Genomic DNA, 17,812 nt, shown 5'->3' with positions numbered 1-17,812 from the left:
AAAGGCTATTGTGATAACTGGGCTCTCAATTTAGAAGCAGCTTCCCATTTATTTCAGTGGAAAGTTTCATTTAAAAAGACCTGAGATGGTCCTAAAAGAACCTCAGTCCATTTCATCAGCATTTTCCACTCGTATCCTTAGTTGTATTTTAAAATGGGTGACAGGCCACAATGACTACAGAGTTAGACAGCCTGATCTTCAGAGGTGCTGTGCTCCCATTAAATTTGCTAGGAGTTGTCGGTGGCTCAGTATTTCTGAAAATCAGGCTGTAATTAGTCCTTCTAGTCATTGGGTTTGATCCTTTTTATGAAAGGGAAGGGGAATATATGGGAATGTCTGCAAAATATTATCAAAATCTAGTTGCTGCTTGTCATTCGCACCTGCTCCTAAGGGGCAGTGGTACACGGTGAATACAGCCATTAGAAACGTTCTGGACCAGAGTCTCATTTACACTAAGGCTCCTTTGCACTGGTCTGGAATTTCCATCCACTTTAAGACCCTTTTACACAGCCAGAGCAATGTAAAGTGACCTTAGTGAAAATGGGAATCAGGCCCTTCATCTTTCATTTTGACACAGCTGTTTACAAAGCATGACAATAAAACAGGCCCCAACACCAAACCCCGCAGAATCCTTTTCAATGTTTGGCATAGAGTAAAAGGCCTCTTGTCTATGGGGACAAATATAATCCACTCAGATAGATAAGAATGAGCCCTACTCGTTCCCACTTATACAGTCACGATCCACAATGTCCAAAATTTTTGACAGATCAACAGAGACAGCACTAGGAACCACAACTCCGTGAGCACAGCCTGTCCCTCAGAACAAACACAAGCATGGAGACACTAGACTTGTCAGCATTCAAATGCTATAAATAGACACATTTGGAAATATACCTTTGAATTTTGCAGAAAATAATTGTATTCAGAGAAAATTTGGGAAGGACTGAATATAAAAAGGATCAATATTTTGGATTTTTTAAAAAATCAGGACCTCTCTCTCCTACTTAAAGGCACATAACATGAAATAGAAACGTCAGGCTTAAAAGTCATAATTTACAAAGCAAGTGCCCTGAACTTTGTTGCTGATAACTCCTTGCAAGAATCGTAGAAATGTAGGGTTCAAAAGAACCATGAGAGGTCATCTAGTCTATTCCCCCATCCCAAGGTAGAACCAATTAAACCTATATTATTAAACCTGAAAGAATTTACAAGCCTATCTCATTTTTTATCATGTATGTTCTATACCTTTTGTACTTTGTGCTTCACTCAGCTCAGACAACGGAAACAAAATATAATCCTTATCATGTTGGAACCTGATCTGCAAATGCTTAAACATAACTTTACTCACATGAGTAGTCTCTTTAACTCAACGGCCTTACATGACTAAAGTCACATGCGAGTAGGTGTGCAGGCTTGGGCCCTTTCTAAATTATTCTCTAGTCAATTTCACTTGCTTCTTCTTATGTGATTTTCAACTATATAGGCTTTGATAGACAAAAACATAGTTATAATGTTACTTGTTATAGCATTGTTTAACAACAGCCAAGTGCGGCAACATTTGGGTTCCAAGCACTGTAAGAGATGTTTAATCCAAACAACAACAAAATGGGTCCATTAAAATGTTAAAAAATAAATCTATCAGTCTGAGCCTTCATAAAAACTTTTGTTGTAACATGACTTAAATATAGGTAAACTACCTTATAATGTGACTTAAGTGCTTACAATGAAAGCATGATTCAAATTGACTCACTGAGGCACTGATCCAACTCCTATTTAATTGACTTCAGTAGGAGTGAAATTGAGCTCTAAGTCATTCTAAATCAAACAATCCATCAATTGTTCTTCACCCTCATCCCCAGACCCTGTTCCATCATTTATTATTGTTCTATAATGTATTGCCACAAAGCAAAAACAACTATTCCAATTCTAACACAGTCTCCTACTACTCACCGGCCAGATTCGCTATTCGAGAGTGCAGGTGGGTGAGACAATATCTTTTACTGGACCAACTTCTTTCTGGTGAGTCAGGCAAGCTTTTGATCTTGCACTGAGCTCTTCTTCAGATCTGTGTAAACGCCAAAACTTGTGTCTCTCACCAACAGAAGTTGGTCCAATAAAAGATATTACCTCACCGATCTGATCTCTCTAATATGCTACACCAACACAGCAAGCTTCACTGTTATCAAGTGATCTAAAACAAATCTGCTAGTGAAAAGCAACTAAAAAGGACATCAATCTGCAATGATCTACAGTCCCTTCTATCACCCTCCTGCTTTATAGAATATTTCAAATATCAACTGTTCCAGCATTCAGTCCTCAGAAAATATAAAGTATTGCAAGTGTTGAGGTCAAATGGGAGTTTTGAACAAAAACAAATGGAAGGATAAAGGCAGGTGTGTTTGTAAAATATTAATGGAAATGCTCAGAAATAAAACAGGAGAATATGTCCTAGATTATTCATCATTACTATTATTATAGGTTTCAATGAAATTTTTCACATCTTTTATTGCTTGTGAATAAGGGCAAACCCTGACATACAATCTTCTTAATATATTTCAATATAGTTTTGTGGCTACATTTTAAGTTCTTCCATATATGTACGTTAGTACAGTGAATCCTATCCAGGGAACAACCTGATTAGTCTTAAAAGATCTCCTAAGTAACCACAAACATATGTACATTTCTTTGCCTTGCAGAACACCTCTCTTAAGCAACCCATCCTTGTGTGTTTACTTAAAAGAGGCTTTATTATATACATGTAGTATACAGGGAATAGGCTCCTGTATGCCTAAAGAAATAGAATCTTGTTCCCCCATCTGCTTTAATAGTGAGGATTAAAGCTGATCAGGATTTTTTTGATGAATCCACTGAAATCAAGTGATTTGCATCATCTGAGGATATGATCCTCATTGGCTTTGCCATGCGTAATCTGGAATATAAATGTTTTATTAATATATGGATCCCTAAAATGCAGGGCTTCTCCTCCAAAACAGCAGTGGGAGTGAAGTACTGTACTTGGACTAGGTTTATATTGAAAGCTCTCTCTTATTTTGAAATAAATCAATAAATAGTGTAACAACACAACATGAAATACCCAGCATATGTAGGAGATGATAGTTCAAGTTTTTACTTGGGTGAGCAGTACCATTAAAATCAGTCAACTAATTACATGAGTAAAGAATACTAACGCGGTACGGGTCTGCAAACTAGAACACACACACACACACACACACACACACACACACACACACACACACACACACACACACACACACACACACACACACACACACACACAGAGTTATTGTTAGTGTGTTTTCCTAGCCTCAAAGATAAAGACATTTGACATTTTTCCATCAAAACTTTTGTTGTGAAAAAATGTTTCTTTTTTGACTAAACAAAAGTTCTGTGGAAAATGTGTATTTTTGCCCCCCAAAATGGGCTTTCATAAAAAAACCTTGAAATCCAAAAATAAGCCTTTTTGTTTGTTTTCAGACTGTGGTTTTTAGGTCCATAATATTTCAAAGAAAAGTTGACAAAAAAATTTTCTTCAATCGACATTTTTCCATAGGAGAAAAAACAAATCATTTCCCAGTCATCTCTAATAATGGACACGATCCTGGTGTCATTGACTGCCATGGACTTCACTGAGAGAAAATTCCCTTATTGCAATATATATACATACACCATACAGCTATGCGGAGATACATATAGAATAAATGTTGTTATGGTCTAAAAGAAAATCATTTGGGGTAGATAACTTAGCAAGATTCTGAATTGTCCTCTCATGTTGGAGGGGGAGGGGAATCTTCACAAGGAAGCAACTCTATATCTTCAAAAATAAACAGCTTGGCCCTGCTACAACTTACACTTTACACTGGTATAACTTCACTGGAGTTGCTCCTGATTTACACAAGAGAAGCTGAGAGCAGAATCAAACCCAGGTCTATACCATATTAAACTCAATATCCATCTAAGTACTTAAATGGCCCTCCCCACCATAGCATGTTATTGATTACCCAGTGTTCCTTAGAGCTACATTCTTTCCATGAGGCATAGTGAAAAGGATTCAGTTAATAAATTAATGTGGAAGGTAAAATTAAAGGAAGAAGAAAACTATTAAATATTTACTGTGTGAGCCCAGATTGTAATGCTAGAATTTTTCAAAGATGCCACTAAAATGAAACTTTTGAGTCAATTTCACATCGACCCACAGGAAGCTTCTCATCTAGATCCTGCTCAGTTGCTAGGAACTGAACCACACTCAGAATAAAAGCCATCCAGAGGAAGAAATACACAACAGGAATCCACCTCCCATGTTTTCCTGGATGCAAACACTTACAAGATCTCAGGATAATGTGCGATACTTAAGCCTGCCCTGAAACACATTCTTCACACTCAGACAGTATGTGTGAATGATGAAGCACATGGTTCTATGAAAACATTCCTATCAGGCCTGGAAACTAAAAACAAAGCAAACGAGGGACACTCGTTTGGGTCAATGTTGAATGGTATGGGTGGATATTGGTTGAGGTTATTTCCACGGGACCTAATCTTGCTCTCCCTTACACCACTGTATTGCAGTGTATTCCATCGATTTACACCTGCTTTCCTCTGGTGTACATGTTAGCAGAATCCGGCCCTACATCCTGTTTTCTAGCTAATTCAGGTTAAAACAGGTAAGGATCGACAGCCCTTAGTGAAACCAGTACTTCCCTACACTTGTATATGCTACCAGCCTCCACAACGTAGCTTGAGAGACTCTTCATGTTTTCACTTTGATGGGAAGGTTGTTTTTTATACACTCTGAAGGCCCATGGCCTGACCTGAGTGCACTCCAAACTCTCATGGAAATCAGGGAACAATTGGGGATGTGCAAGGAAATCAGGGTCCAGTTCCTTTGTGGGACAGATTCTGCTGTCAGTTATACCCATGCAGCCCCTCTGAGTAGAACTGAATGAATGTATCCAAATGTACAGAAATCAAGGAAGTTGAACAGTAGTAACCATGAGCAGAGTGTAGCCCCACTCTCGACATGCATCAGCACTGGTTAATAAACATGTACAATGAATACATCTAGTAATCTCTCTGCAGTGTCCAGCTGCTAATTGCCAAGGGCCGATGCCACACCTAATATTTTACTGTCTATTGCATGCAATAGAATAAACCATACCTCACTTATACATTTTTCAATGAAGACAAAAGACACAAAGGTATTTGAAAGCCATCACAGAGTCCAGAACCCTTCTCTACCATCCAAGCCTCCTAAATTAACCCCCACTATGGCCCATGGCCGTGTCCTTCCTGAACTCAAAACTTTTGAAATGTTCATTCTGTGGTGTGTGCATTTTACAGACACCCACAAAACAAAACCACCACCAATAATAATTAAGAAAATACTATGTGCCATATCACACCATCAATTTTCAAACAAGGTGCTCCATTGACTCCAGTGGGATGTTCTATTTAAAAATCTCTGGTATTTAGGGTGACCAGATAGCAAGTGTGAAACATGCAGGACACTTTTGGGCGGGGAGATAGCGGTATAATTGCATATATAAGACAAATGCCCTAATATCAGGACATCTGGTCACCCTACTGGTATATGACTCTTAGGTAATGCACTGAAAATAACCTTGGGTGAGCTCAGGCAGTACTCAGTCAAGTTTTTAAGCGAAGATATTGTCCAAGTGAAAATCTTGGCTTACTTATACCTGTGCTTATTTTTCACACAGTGGCACAAAAGTGATATAGTACAGGGCTCCTTTGTAATGCTGAATCAGATTTAACCACAACCAGACTGAACTTTGATTGCTTCCCATGTTGTGGCTCTATTTCCTCTTCCCCTGATGTGTTTGGCACTGTTTTATTCTGTGCAGTTTTCCCTTTTGTTAGTTATTTTATTCATTATTATTAGCAATGGGCTAAAGCTGCAAAATTCAGGTTTGTATTCAAATTTTAGACACCCCAAAATTTGGAGTTTTTCAGATCTAGGATTTTCCATTCGGTTTCAGTAGAAAGAGAAGGGCCATTTGCAATATTCAGACCCCTGATCCAGCTTTGAATCTCAGATATTGTCAAAGGCTTAGTGTATTCAGGTCCAAGACATTGGCTCAGATCCTTCTCTAAATATTTAATTATTGTTATCGTTAGCCAACTCATTATTTTCTTTCATGTGTCATATTTTAGCATTTGCCATTTTATAAATTATTTTTTCTGCTGCAGATATACAGGACAAAGTCTAGGCATTCTGAAGCACACCAAGCTCTTTAACATTATTGTTAGGGACTGATCCTCAGTCGTTATAGATTGACACAACTCCACTGAAGTCAACAGAAGTATGCCGATGTACATTAAGTGAGGATCTGGCTTTTCTTTGGCATAATACTGTAATTGCATCAGTACTTTTTCCTGCCAAGCTTTGATTTATGCTAGACAGGAAGAAGTTTGTCTTTTGAGATTCTGACAAAGCTCAAACTTTTGTTAGGTCGTGACTGAAAGGCAAAACAATGTGTGCATGGATGGTTCAGAGGAGAATCTTATGGCAAAGTCTAGTACAATGTTAGGATATGCCGATGTATTTCACTGCATATTAACACAGATGTATCGTACAGTCTCCCTATGTTGTAAAGTATTTCTTCAAGTACCTTACTGTTACCAGGAATATTTAGGAACTATTTGTAGGAATATCTTAATAAAGGATCCAGAATTATCTGGAAATTTATACTTGAGAAATAATTATTCATATTTTTTCCAGGGTTACTTTTTTCTTTTTGAATTTTGTCTTTACTGTTTGACATCAATCAATAGGATTTTATTTGTCTTTGCAATTGAAACTGACAGATAAAATGCTTTTTTTTAAGAGGGAGACTTGTTTTCTTGTGTACATCACTGTACAAATGTGTAGACGAAAGTGACAGCAATATCAGTACCTATTCGCAGAATCTTGTATAGATGTTGAACTTGACAGAATCTGATGAAGTCTGCGCCTGCTGCTGCTTTGGGGCTATATTAACAAAAATGACGATTTGGGCCTCACTCTCTGGTTTTTAGTTCTGGACAGATAGAGTTGTGTTACACTCCTGTGATGGCAATTCAATCCCAGTTGAAGATGCATGACTGACAGGAGCTTTGGTGTACTCAGGTGTAAATTAGTCTGGTAGAAGGTATTACCCACAACTTTACATTTGTTTTATTTAACTGGATTAATACAGCTGTTATGTTTCAGATAATAGGCTTTCAGTGGAAGGGGATCTCGTTTTTCTCCACACTTTGATACACATGCTGTATCCATTCCCCTTTCCTTTCCCACAGTTCCCTGCTCTCCCCCAGGAACTCCGTAACAGTATCCCTTCAATTAAAAGGAAAAGGTCTGGCTAAACATTAGCCCAACACAAATTGTTTCCACCCAGATTTTAAATAGTGTCCCAGATCAAATTCAAAGTGGAGTTAGCTTGTCCATTCCTACGCTTTTTCAACCCAGGCCACATGGAATTTCATATTGCTTTGCAGTCATTGGTCTAAAACTGAGCTGTTTTAAGACATAAGAAATCTACTTTCTCTGTGTGTTTTCCTAAAAGTTGACAAGCCTGACAGAAGTTCAGGAATATCAAAGTTCATGCTTTGCTGCATAAGCCCACAACTTCCCATAGAATCCAACATTTATAGATGCCCCTGTAGTTTAATCCACATAGCAAAAAAAGAGAGAAAAGAAAACAGTAGCCCCAAAAGCTTTAACCTCGGCCTCTCCCTCTCTCCTTTGGGAAAAGATATCAAACAACTATTCTAGTATCCAATAGGTTTTACATTAGAGAGTCATATTTCTCAAGTCTCAGGTACAAAAAACATATATAGACCTGCGTCATGTCTCTACTGAAATCAATGGAAAGTATCATTACAGTGGGAGAAGAATGAAGCTACGAAAGTCACCTTTGGAGGCATGCTGTCCCATTGATATCTATCAAGGAGGATAACTAGAAGAGGATTAACATTATTAAAGGGGCTGAAGTGGATTTAGGGGCTTGTCTATACACAAAAGTTGTAGCACTTCAACTATTCTGATATAGCTAAAATGGTACAGTTCCCATCAATGTGGATTAGGGTGACCAGACAGCAAGTGTGAAAAATTGGGACAGGGGCTGGGGGTAATAGGAGCCTATATAAGACAAAGCCCCAAATATCAGGACTGTCCCTATAAAATCGGGGCATCTGGTCACCTTAATGTGGATGCAGTTATAAAAGTGCTTATACTAGTATAGCATTCCCATACGGGAAGGCAAATAATCTATACCAGTGAAAGGCACCTTGTTACCAATATAACTGCATGCACGCGAGGGACGGTATCAGTGTAACTACTTCAATTAAAAATATAAAATGAAAGCATACTCCTAACTGAAATAGTTCTCCTGATACAAAAACTGTGTGTAGACTAAGCTTCTAAGTCACCAGAGCATTTAAAAATTTTACTCAAGTTCTGAAGAGCAACAGTACAGATATGGGAGATGGAATACATAGAATGGACAAGCACGATGAACGCCCAGAGAATGTCACTTCATTTGATGAACTGAAATGGAGGCCTGACCCAAGGCTCTTGGGTTCTTTTATATCCAGCAATCCTGTGAATATATATAGTTTAGAGGCTGCATAGAACAAATACTATTTGGTTTTATTATTATTCGACATCAGGGACTCTAGGGATAACATTTTGTTTTTAAGTATCCAGTGCCCTGGCTTTTATTTTTCAAAGAATCCAGCTTATTTTGAAGGGACCAATTCCAGGAAAAGACGATGCAGTTACAGTTTGGCCCTAGAAACTGAAACATCTTTGATTTCCAAACACTTACAGTATACATCACACCAAGACCTAACTGGGTGTCAGGTTTAATGATTTTAAAAAAAAAGCCAATAAACAGGATAGAATTAATACAGACTCATTCAAGCATATTTTTGTTTACTTACATTTTTAAATATTAGGCATTTTGATAATAGATTTCTACTCAGTTGGAAATAATGTCTGAAGTATTCTCTGACCTTCAAATCATACAATAACAAAAACCCCCAAATAGAAAACTTTCAACAACAGAACTACATCAATTAATAAGTCAGGTTAGTTAGTTAGTTGCTACATAATATGCAAAGGCTATTAAATGAATGAACAGGGATATTCTTAGTGTCCAAGATACCAGAGTCCAGGAAGCTAGCATCAGAAAACTATTAACAACTATCTGAAAAATATTCCTCTGTATTAAGAATATATAATTTTTGGCATCTGATTATGGTGGATCTTAACCACCACATATAGTTGAACCTGGCTAACTATTTTGTGCTAAATTATATACTTGCAGGGAGGGCCTTCTCGTTGCTTTTTGTCAACAAATGTCAGGCGTTTACACTTCTACAGTAAATTTAAGTATACCATAATGGGTCTCTTTTATAGAGAAGTTATTTCCCCTTCCCCGTCCCAATTTTACTCTGGGTATGATCCAAGCCCAACAGGAGTCTTTCCATTGACTTCAACGGGCCTAGGTTCAGAGGTGAACATCCCCCTCAACCAGAACTTCAATCTGCCCCTTTCGGATACATTGAAATGATTCAGAACTTTCATTCTGCTTCTCTGGCACACTCTGCAGGGTGAGTTCATTCTGTGCTGATTCCACTGCACATGTTAAATATTTAACTCTTGACTGTAGGCAAAAGAAAAATGTTTTCCCTTTGGTTTCCAGTGCTTCTAAGATCTCTCTTCCGATCATAAAGGAGCAATGCTGGATATCTGCGCTGCTTAGACATAAGACATTTTATATCATCAACCCAAGAGGGAACCTCAAACAAATGTTAAAGGCCTATCTCCCTTAGCCAGCTTGGAGAGTAAATGCATCAAAATGTAAAAAGACAGCCAAGCAGTACGGTAAATGCCACAGTGCTACCTTTTCTTTTGAAATGTTTGGTCTGGACAGTAGGTGATTATTTGATTTGCTTTATGCGTTTTTTTTTATCTTCATCTTTATTTATATTTATAGGTTTAACTCCATTTCTTGGCCAATGACAGAATTTCCTCTCTTATAACAAAAGGATTCACATGACCTAAATTTTTAACTGTAGCTATAAATCTGCCAGTGGCTTACAGTTTGAAAGTGAGGACTATTGTTGCCACTTCTTTTATGGTTTTAATCCCACCAGCAAATCCCTCCCAGTGCTTCTCAACCAATGCAACTTTATGACGCATATTCCAGTAGAAACCAGAATCTTCAATCAACCCAGTCATGGCATAGGTCAGATGGATTTGGGGCTATTAGCAGAATCCCTAGGGGAAATTCAGTGAACTACTAAACACAGAAAGTAACAGGGTTTAAATAATTAGAACATATGTGTCATGACAGCATCATCCACGACTGCTGAGTTAGTTCATTTGTCTATGAATTATTATCTCAGCCTTGCAAAACCAACGTTTTCCATAGCTTGCATGGAATCACCCATAAAAATACACTCCCACGGGCTTGATGATAATGAAACAGTTAATGACAGTTTTTTCACTCATCAAAACTAAATCAGAAGTGCTTACCCCAGATAAACAACTAAGTATTGTTTTATAATGCCGAACTATTTTTACAGCCCTGTAAATTACTGGATGTTTGGGTTATTGCTCCTCTGAAAGTCTTGGGGGATTTTTGGTAGCCTGCTTTCTTTTGTGGTACTTCCCCTCTGTGTAAAATAGAATTTTCCTACAATTAAAAGAGAAAAATCTTTACTCTGGAGTGGAAGGTTAGTCTGGTCCGATTCCCGCATCACTGGAGTTAACGGGTGTTTTGCCATTGACTCCAATGTGAGCAGGATTGGCCCTCCGTAAGGATTTTCAGCCTGAACTCTGCTGTGCATTGAAGCCATTGGGGACTTTCACTATGGACAGAGTTTCACTGGCTAAACTGTAGCAGAGGGTTAGCTGCAAAAAATCCCTTGCCAGTGGGATCTTGGTAAGTAACTATCCCTTCCACCAGAAGTATGTCAGTGGTTGGTTAAAAATCAAATAGGAATCAATATGAGGAAATTTATTATGAATAAGAACTGCACTATAACCACCCTCTCTCCAAAAACAGGTAAAATTGGGGTTTGCTACCGTATTGGCCTCCAGCATCTTTCTATTTAATAGTAATATTTGCAAATTGCTACGGTATTGGCCTCCAGCATCTTTCTATTTAATTAGTAATATTTGCAAATTAGGGTATTGAGGCAGGAGGAGCTGTAGATCTTGCATGAACTAAATAAGTCTCTATTTTAAAAATAAATAAATAAATAAATCTATGGGAGTGACTGATTTCACTTAAATCAAGTTTTACACTGGTATAATTTCATTAAGATCAGTGAGGTTCCTCTTCATTTACTCGCAGAGGAATCAGGGGGCCAAAGGTGGGGTATCAATCTGTAGGCAGCACTCCTCGCTGATTTCAGCAGAGACTTCTTGTATTTTCAGGTTCAGAACATTCCATGAACTTTTAGCATCAGCATTACCAGGAATTGGTCCTTTAGAAACATTTTTTGAAATAACTTGGATTTATTTTTTTTTAATGATCAGTTTTATCATTAGATTCTCCAAAGTTATAAATGTTTCTACTAAAAGTGTGGGGGGAGGACACAGAGTTTTGGGGAGAATAAAAGTCTGCTGAGCCCTCTAACTGCTTAGTGGTCTTGTAAAGTTCATAGTGTCTTAGCAAGGAGAAAACTTTTCTGCGTGTAATTTATCAGAGGAGTAACATTTATTTTGGGTGCACGCCTAACAAACTGCATCAGACTAATTTGTTTGCAAAAATGCATATGGCTCTGATTGTGCAAATCACTTCCACTAAAGGCATCCGTCAGTTGAAGTGAGTGCGCTCCTCAGCCGTGCTGGGGTCTACTGGTGCAAATCTGTACATAAGATCTAGTCCTGTGTTTGTGGAACTTATTACTAGGGTATTATTATTATTTTATTATTATTTATTTGTGTTCCCACTGATGTCACTGACAATTTTATAAGTGACTTCTCTGAGTCTTGATCAGGGCTTTAATAGTAGGGGATATATATGTTCTGGATATTTCCCCCCTAACCATTTATTTGTGGATGTTCCAGAGAGAGCTCAAGATGGGTCTGTTGCAGAGGGAGGTAAATAGGGTATCACTGGATATTTAGCAAACCACAGAAAAATACAGAGTGTAGAGGAAAGATACATCCACTAGCTGAGGAGTTTGTGAATGTTTTGGTCAGAGAGGAGAGCGTTTAGGGGAAAGGGTTTCCCTTAGTTCGCCGCTACAAATATGACGTCGCGCCTGCAGAGTCCACACTGGAAAATCGAGCTACTTTATTGCCCCTCACCACCACCATACACAAAAAAGGGCTTTGCTTGCAAATCTTCTCTGTGCACTCCCAGCTCCCCGCCGCACACTTGCTTGTTCCAATCCCAGGTGAAACCCTAGCGCCCAGGGTTCTTGCAGAGACAAAAATCCCTTCCCTTGCGGTGGCTGAGTGCTGCAAAATCTCAGGGAGGTTAGTGCCGCGGTCAGACACACACACGCACACCCAGATCCAAGCCTTCTTGGGAGGTAGATGCAGAAGGGGAATGGCTGGGAGGGGGGAGAGATGAGAAAATTCAAGCTCTTACCAGTACAGGAGTGCAGCGGTTTGGGTCTGACGATGAGGGAAGGGTAGACAGAGTAAAGGGAAAGTTTCTCAAAGTAATCGCAGGTCTCCTTGGCTAGGATCTCATCGATCATGAAAGTCTTGTAGCGCCTCCTGGCTGCCTTGAGCTGCCCGGGGGACGCGAGCCTCAGCTCGCCATGGCAGTGCATGGTGGAAAGCGCCGCTGGCTCAGCCCCCTTCCCCGAAGAGCGGCCCGGGCTTTGGGACGCCGGAGAAAGGAACTCTCCCTTTCTAAGGGGCGTGGGAAGGGTCCCAGGGAGCGGAGCGGGGCTGCCACAGGGTGCTCCCCCCTACCCCAGGCCAGGCGTGGTCTCTGCGGCTTGCCTGGGTGAATGAGCGCTCTCCAGCGTGCGCTCGCTCGGCTGCTATATAAACCTCCCGATAAGCATCTCGCCGAGCCCTTTTTAGGACACTTCGGCTGTCAATCAGGGCAGCCTCTGGCTTCTCCTGCGCTCATCCCCTGCGCTCGCGGCTGGCGGGATCCCGGGCGCACGGGCGCGCGCGCTCTATTTTAAGCGACCGGGGTGTGTTTTAAATTCGGCTTTGCCTTCTAATGCTCCCTGGAAAGCTTCCAGGGTGACTTTTCTCTCTCTCTCTCTCTTCCCCCACCCCCTGCAATTAGTTTAAGGCTTGAAAATTCAAGTAGCAATGTGGTCAATCAGGAAGTTATTATGCACTTTGGAACAATTGTACAGGGCGAGCAAATATACACCAGCGCTCCGAAATGTGTTGCAGAGAGAAAGAGAGACGCTTTCTTAGCTTCAGAACAATTAATTACCTGTTTTCCTCCCCTTGCACTAACTGTCCGTAAGAAATACTCGTTGGTGGGCATGTACTTGTGCACACACCAACCCACAAAGGAGTATTTCTCTACCGACAGTTCGTGTAAAGGGAGAAAAATAGGAGGTAATTAAGTCTTCAGACGTTAATAGAGCTTTTATAATGGCTAAACAATTAAGGGCTTTGCTGTGTTTGCGGCTAAGGACTTGGACTATTACACAGAGAGAACTATAGGTGTTGTAATAAGTATTGTAAACACTTTCTTCGCTAATGCAGCATTAGTCGCTATTGGGTTGTTTTCAGATGAGTTTCTGCCTGGCCATTTTCTCACAGCTGTTTATTGGATAACCTTGTGATCTTTGGAAATGCAGTTTTTCCCCTACCGAGTAGTACTGAACACCTCGCTCCGGAGTATAAAGTTCAGACAGATTAAAAATGGAAAGAGATTCTTGGCAAATAGTGTCATTTTCATTGCTTGCAACTGTTTTGCAGAAATTATTATTTGTTAATGTTGCATAATTGTTCTTAAGTGCTGCTCCTCATTTTCTCGTCTCCTTTTAAGCAATCATGTGTCAATTCGTTTAATTCTAAAGATTATTATTTTTTCTTTGTTGTTTAACTTCAAATGCCTCTGGGCTTTCGTGCAATTTTCCTGCGCTTTGCAGAAGCCAAACCGTTCCTGATGACTTAGCTCTGATTTTTATTTCTCTGGTTTATGTTCACACTGGGTCAATTCTTCCCGATTTGAAGGGAGAATCGTTTTTCAGATAGGGATTTGTAGTGCTTTTAGAAATTATCCCACGCCTCGTTTTGGACAGGACTTTTTCAGCACAATTATTTGAATTACTTTTGACATCAATTGTTTGTTAATTCTGGTCTGTCCCTCATTAACTAAAATGCGTGAATCGACTATATGATGCAAACAATTGCTAAATTAATTAAGAAAGTAGCGATATACTGAATTTTTCTAAGTATAGATTTATTATTAGATGTAATAAATACATTAATATAGTCTACAAAACCGTATTGCTCATTTTTTATTTTCAAAGTAACGTTGACCTGTAAGGTAACACCATATATTTTAATTTTTAGAACGTTCAGAAATTATAGATTTCGTGTTTGCTTGTATGGAAAATATTGTGTTTTGAAAGAGAAAAAACATTCTATTCAGAGTCTTTAGCATGGAGTTTGTTTGGGTAACTTTTTGTTTGCTGTGGTTCCAGTTATAAAACATATATTGGAATCCTGTTAAAACTGTCTTCCCTTTGATCAATATTTCTTTTTCTATTGCAAATATTGTTTGGTTTTACGGTCTATTTTGAGAACCATAAAAATAATATGGATATCCATTCTAAACACTGTCAAAAATTGGAATAGTAAGCTTAGGGAAACAGACGATCTAATTTTGATGTTTTCTTCAAAGATAGAGCAATTTTTTAAATTTACAGATACTTGTTTTAAAAAACCCCAAACAGAAATTTTTATAAATCAGAGAGAGACCAATAATCTTGTTCATTAAAAGTAATTAGGAACACATCAATATTTAAAATGAATAGTATTTTATTTACTATACTTGGAATATACTTTGTTTATTCTTTTTGCAGCTGAGAAATTAAAGGTGATTACAATAAAAAGGAATTTAATTAAAATGGTAAGGGATGAGTTCAAATAAAAATGTATCCGAATGCTCTTAATTATTTTTATATTGAAGAACCGTTGTTTAAATTGCTAAACCACCCCAAAAATATCTCGAGGGGTTAGATTATTTTATAGTAATAATAGTAATATCCAGTTTTTTATTAAAAAACAAACAGATTTTTATAACTACACTTCCAATGCAACAGATAACACAAATAATGATTATTTCAAGGAAATAAAATATCTAACGATAACTCAAAGTGTCAAAATAAGTAGCGAGCGTTTGCTGATCATAACTAAATAAATAAAGTCCTAATGAAGTCAGGGTTTGAATCCTGAAACAGAAAACCCCCACAATATATGAAAGGAGATAGGGTCATTACACTTCCTTGCGTTTGCTGCGCGTTCTTTGGTGGCTAGTAGCTGGAGACGGGCAATTTCCCCTGGCATTTCAGAGTGCAGTTGCTGGAGTGAAATAGTTTTAAGGGAAGCTGACAAGACCCAGCAGATAAATCTATGACATCTGCTAATTTTAGGGTGCAGGACAGATGCTGGGAGTGAAACACCCTTTCATGAAATTGACAAGCTGCAAAGCAGAAATCTATTTCAGTGGAGCTGTTCTGCTTTATACCTAGCTGATTCAAGGACTTGGGTCCTTTATTGTCTGATTTATTTCACTCCTGCATCTGAAAGTCTGGCTCCTGGTAGATCTGCAGCTGACACTTCAGTCTTTACCAGGTTCTCATCAGCCACTCCAGGAGCTGCTAGAACTCCCCAGCTAGATCCCAGGGAGAGCTGTATTGGCAGATGGGATCAGTTCTCTGAAGTGTCCAAAGGAACTTGGTTAATAATGAGAATTTTTAAAAAAAAAAAAAAAAAGGAAAGAAAAAAAGGCTAGAGCAATAAGATGGGTTATGTGGAATGAAACACACGCTGGCTGTCAATCATAAAAGGAGTGCTTTGGTCAGGAATAATCAGGGGTTTTGTTTCCAACATTAATGAAGTGGCTGGAAAACCAAACATCTGCCAAAGAGACTCAAACCCCGCACAGCTGTTGGAGCCACCAAGCGTCTCCCGAAGCAGGGCTGCCTGTCTGGTAACTCCTTCTCCCCTATGATTGCTTCACTCCCAAGAAATGGGATGAGTGGGGATGGATGGGGAGGAGAAGGAAGGTGAAATGCATGCCCTGGTGTGTGTGAGAGAGAGGGGGGGAATTGGCTGTAATTGTGGGGGGGAGTGGATACTTGTACTTTACAAAGAGCAGTTCAGCCTGAGGTATATAACAGTAACTGGTTGGGACTTCTGCATGTGCCCTTTTCCTCAGGGGGGGAGTGTGTGTGTGTGTGTATAAAAATCCAGGGACTTGATCCTGCAGCCCATTGTCTCCAGTGGAAATTTTGTATGTGCAAGGACAGAATCAGAATCAGGGAAGAAATTGGCAAGAATTTAAGCACGTTCGTAAGTTTAGGGTCTTGCATTATGAAGACAGGGGAACACAAGTAAATTGTGCAAATAACAGTCACCTAGCCCCAGAATGAGGCTTTCAATGGAAAGTGGCCTTGCTCTTCGGGCTGCAGGAGTTGTAGGTTCTGTCTCCAGCTCTGGTGCCAGCTCATTGTGTGACTTCAATCCAGTCATAGGACTTTTTGAACATCGATGGCCTGACTCACTGTTGCCCTGCACCTTCATTTACATCTGTGCAGAGCAGACATCAAATAATAATACCAGGTAGATCTCAGAGCAGTTGGCAAAGTAGGTCAGAAGTCTTAGCCCCATTTTACAGGTGGATTTTACAAATGCCACCTAGTCAGACTGCACTGGCTTTGCACAGCTGTGAATGACTGCAGGCGGTGCGGGCCCTGAGAACACTGAGTAACTCCAGCACTGCTGGAAATATTCACTTTAGACAGTGCTCAGGAGCTCTGAGAAGGGTTAGATACTGCATCCTGTCTACTCTAGGACTTCCCCTGTTTGCTAACGCTGGTGTAGCAGCACAGGGGGAAAGGTTGCTTTCTCCCTGCCCCCGCCATGGCTAGTGAGGGGAAATGAGTCCCCAAGGACTCATCAAAGCAGCTCCCTTCACCAGCACAAAATCCTCACACAGAGAGAACAATCTGAGAAGCAAATACCATTTTGCCACCTGTCTGCTTCACCTCAAAAGCACCTCAGCCAGGGGTAGTCAATTATCTTTGGCAAAGTCCAAATTTCTTGGGCAAGATCTAGTCAAGGTCCAGATTCCAGAGAAAATAATAATTTAAAAAATAGCAATAACTATAACAATAAGTAAATACAAAGATTTTTGAGGTCCATTCCAAAGCAGTTGGCAGTCCAGATTTAGCCCCTGGATTTAGCCCCCGGTCCGCCCATTGACTACCTCGATCCTGAGCCTTAAAACACATCGCTTCTTGCCCTGCACTCCTTGCTATTCCAAGGGCACCTTTCAGAAGATCCCGTGCTGCTAGTTTTTAAGTCTCTGGATTTCTTTCCCTCTATTTCCAGTTCAACTCCTTTGTGGGGGGAAGTGACAGACACATCAGTTTGCAGGATTATCATTTCAGGGATGCTCTATTTTCAGTATTTTCATTAAAACCTGGATGAGGGGTAGAGAGAAAAGGAGAAGGAGGAAGAAGGTGATCTCAGTGTATGATTAGTGGGGCAGACGACTGGGCCGGCAAACCACTGGAAATCGCTGTACTAGCACCTGGCTATGAATGCTGTGGATTTAGT

The 17,812-nt window shown here is 39.6% G+C and overlaps 1 protein-coding gene across 1 annotated transcript in view; it reads right to left on the bottom strand.

Annotated features, from left to right (window-relative positions):
* Nucleotides 1–13,025, bottom strand: part of BARX2 (BARX homeobox 2) — a 51,929-nt gene extending 38,904 nt beyond the window's left edge. The window contains exon 1 of the mRNA XM_030538254.1: nucleotides 12,630–13,025. Coding sequence (XP_030394114.1) covers nucleotides 12,630–12,816 — 187 coding nt within the window. The 5' untranslated portion in view covers nucleotides 12,817–13,025. The remainder of the gene's footprint in view (nucleotides 1–12,629) is intronic.
* Between the last annotated feature and the right edge of the window lie 4,787 nt (nucleotides 13,026–17,812).

The sequence above is a fragment of the Gopherus evgoodei genome, chromosome 19, assembly GCF_007399415.2.
Source record: "Gopherus evgoodei ecotype Sinaloan lineage chromosome 19, rGopEvg1_v1.p, whole genome shotgun sequence".
NCBI lineage: Eukaryota > Metazoa > Chordata > Testudines > Testudinidae > Gopherus > Gopherus evgoodei.
This window is presented reverse-complemented; position numbering and strand designations above follow the sequence as displayed.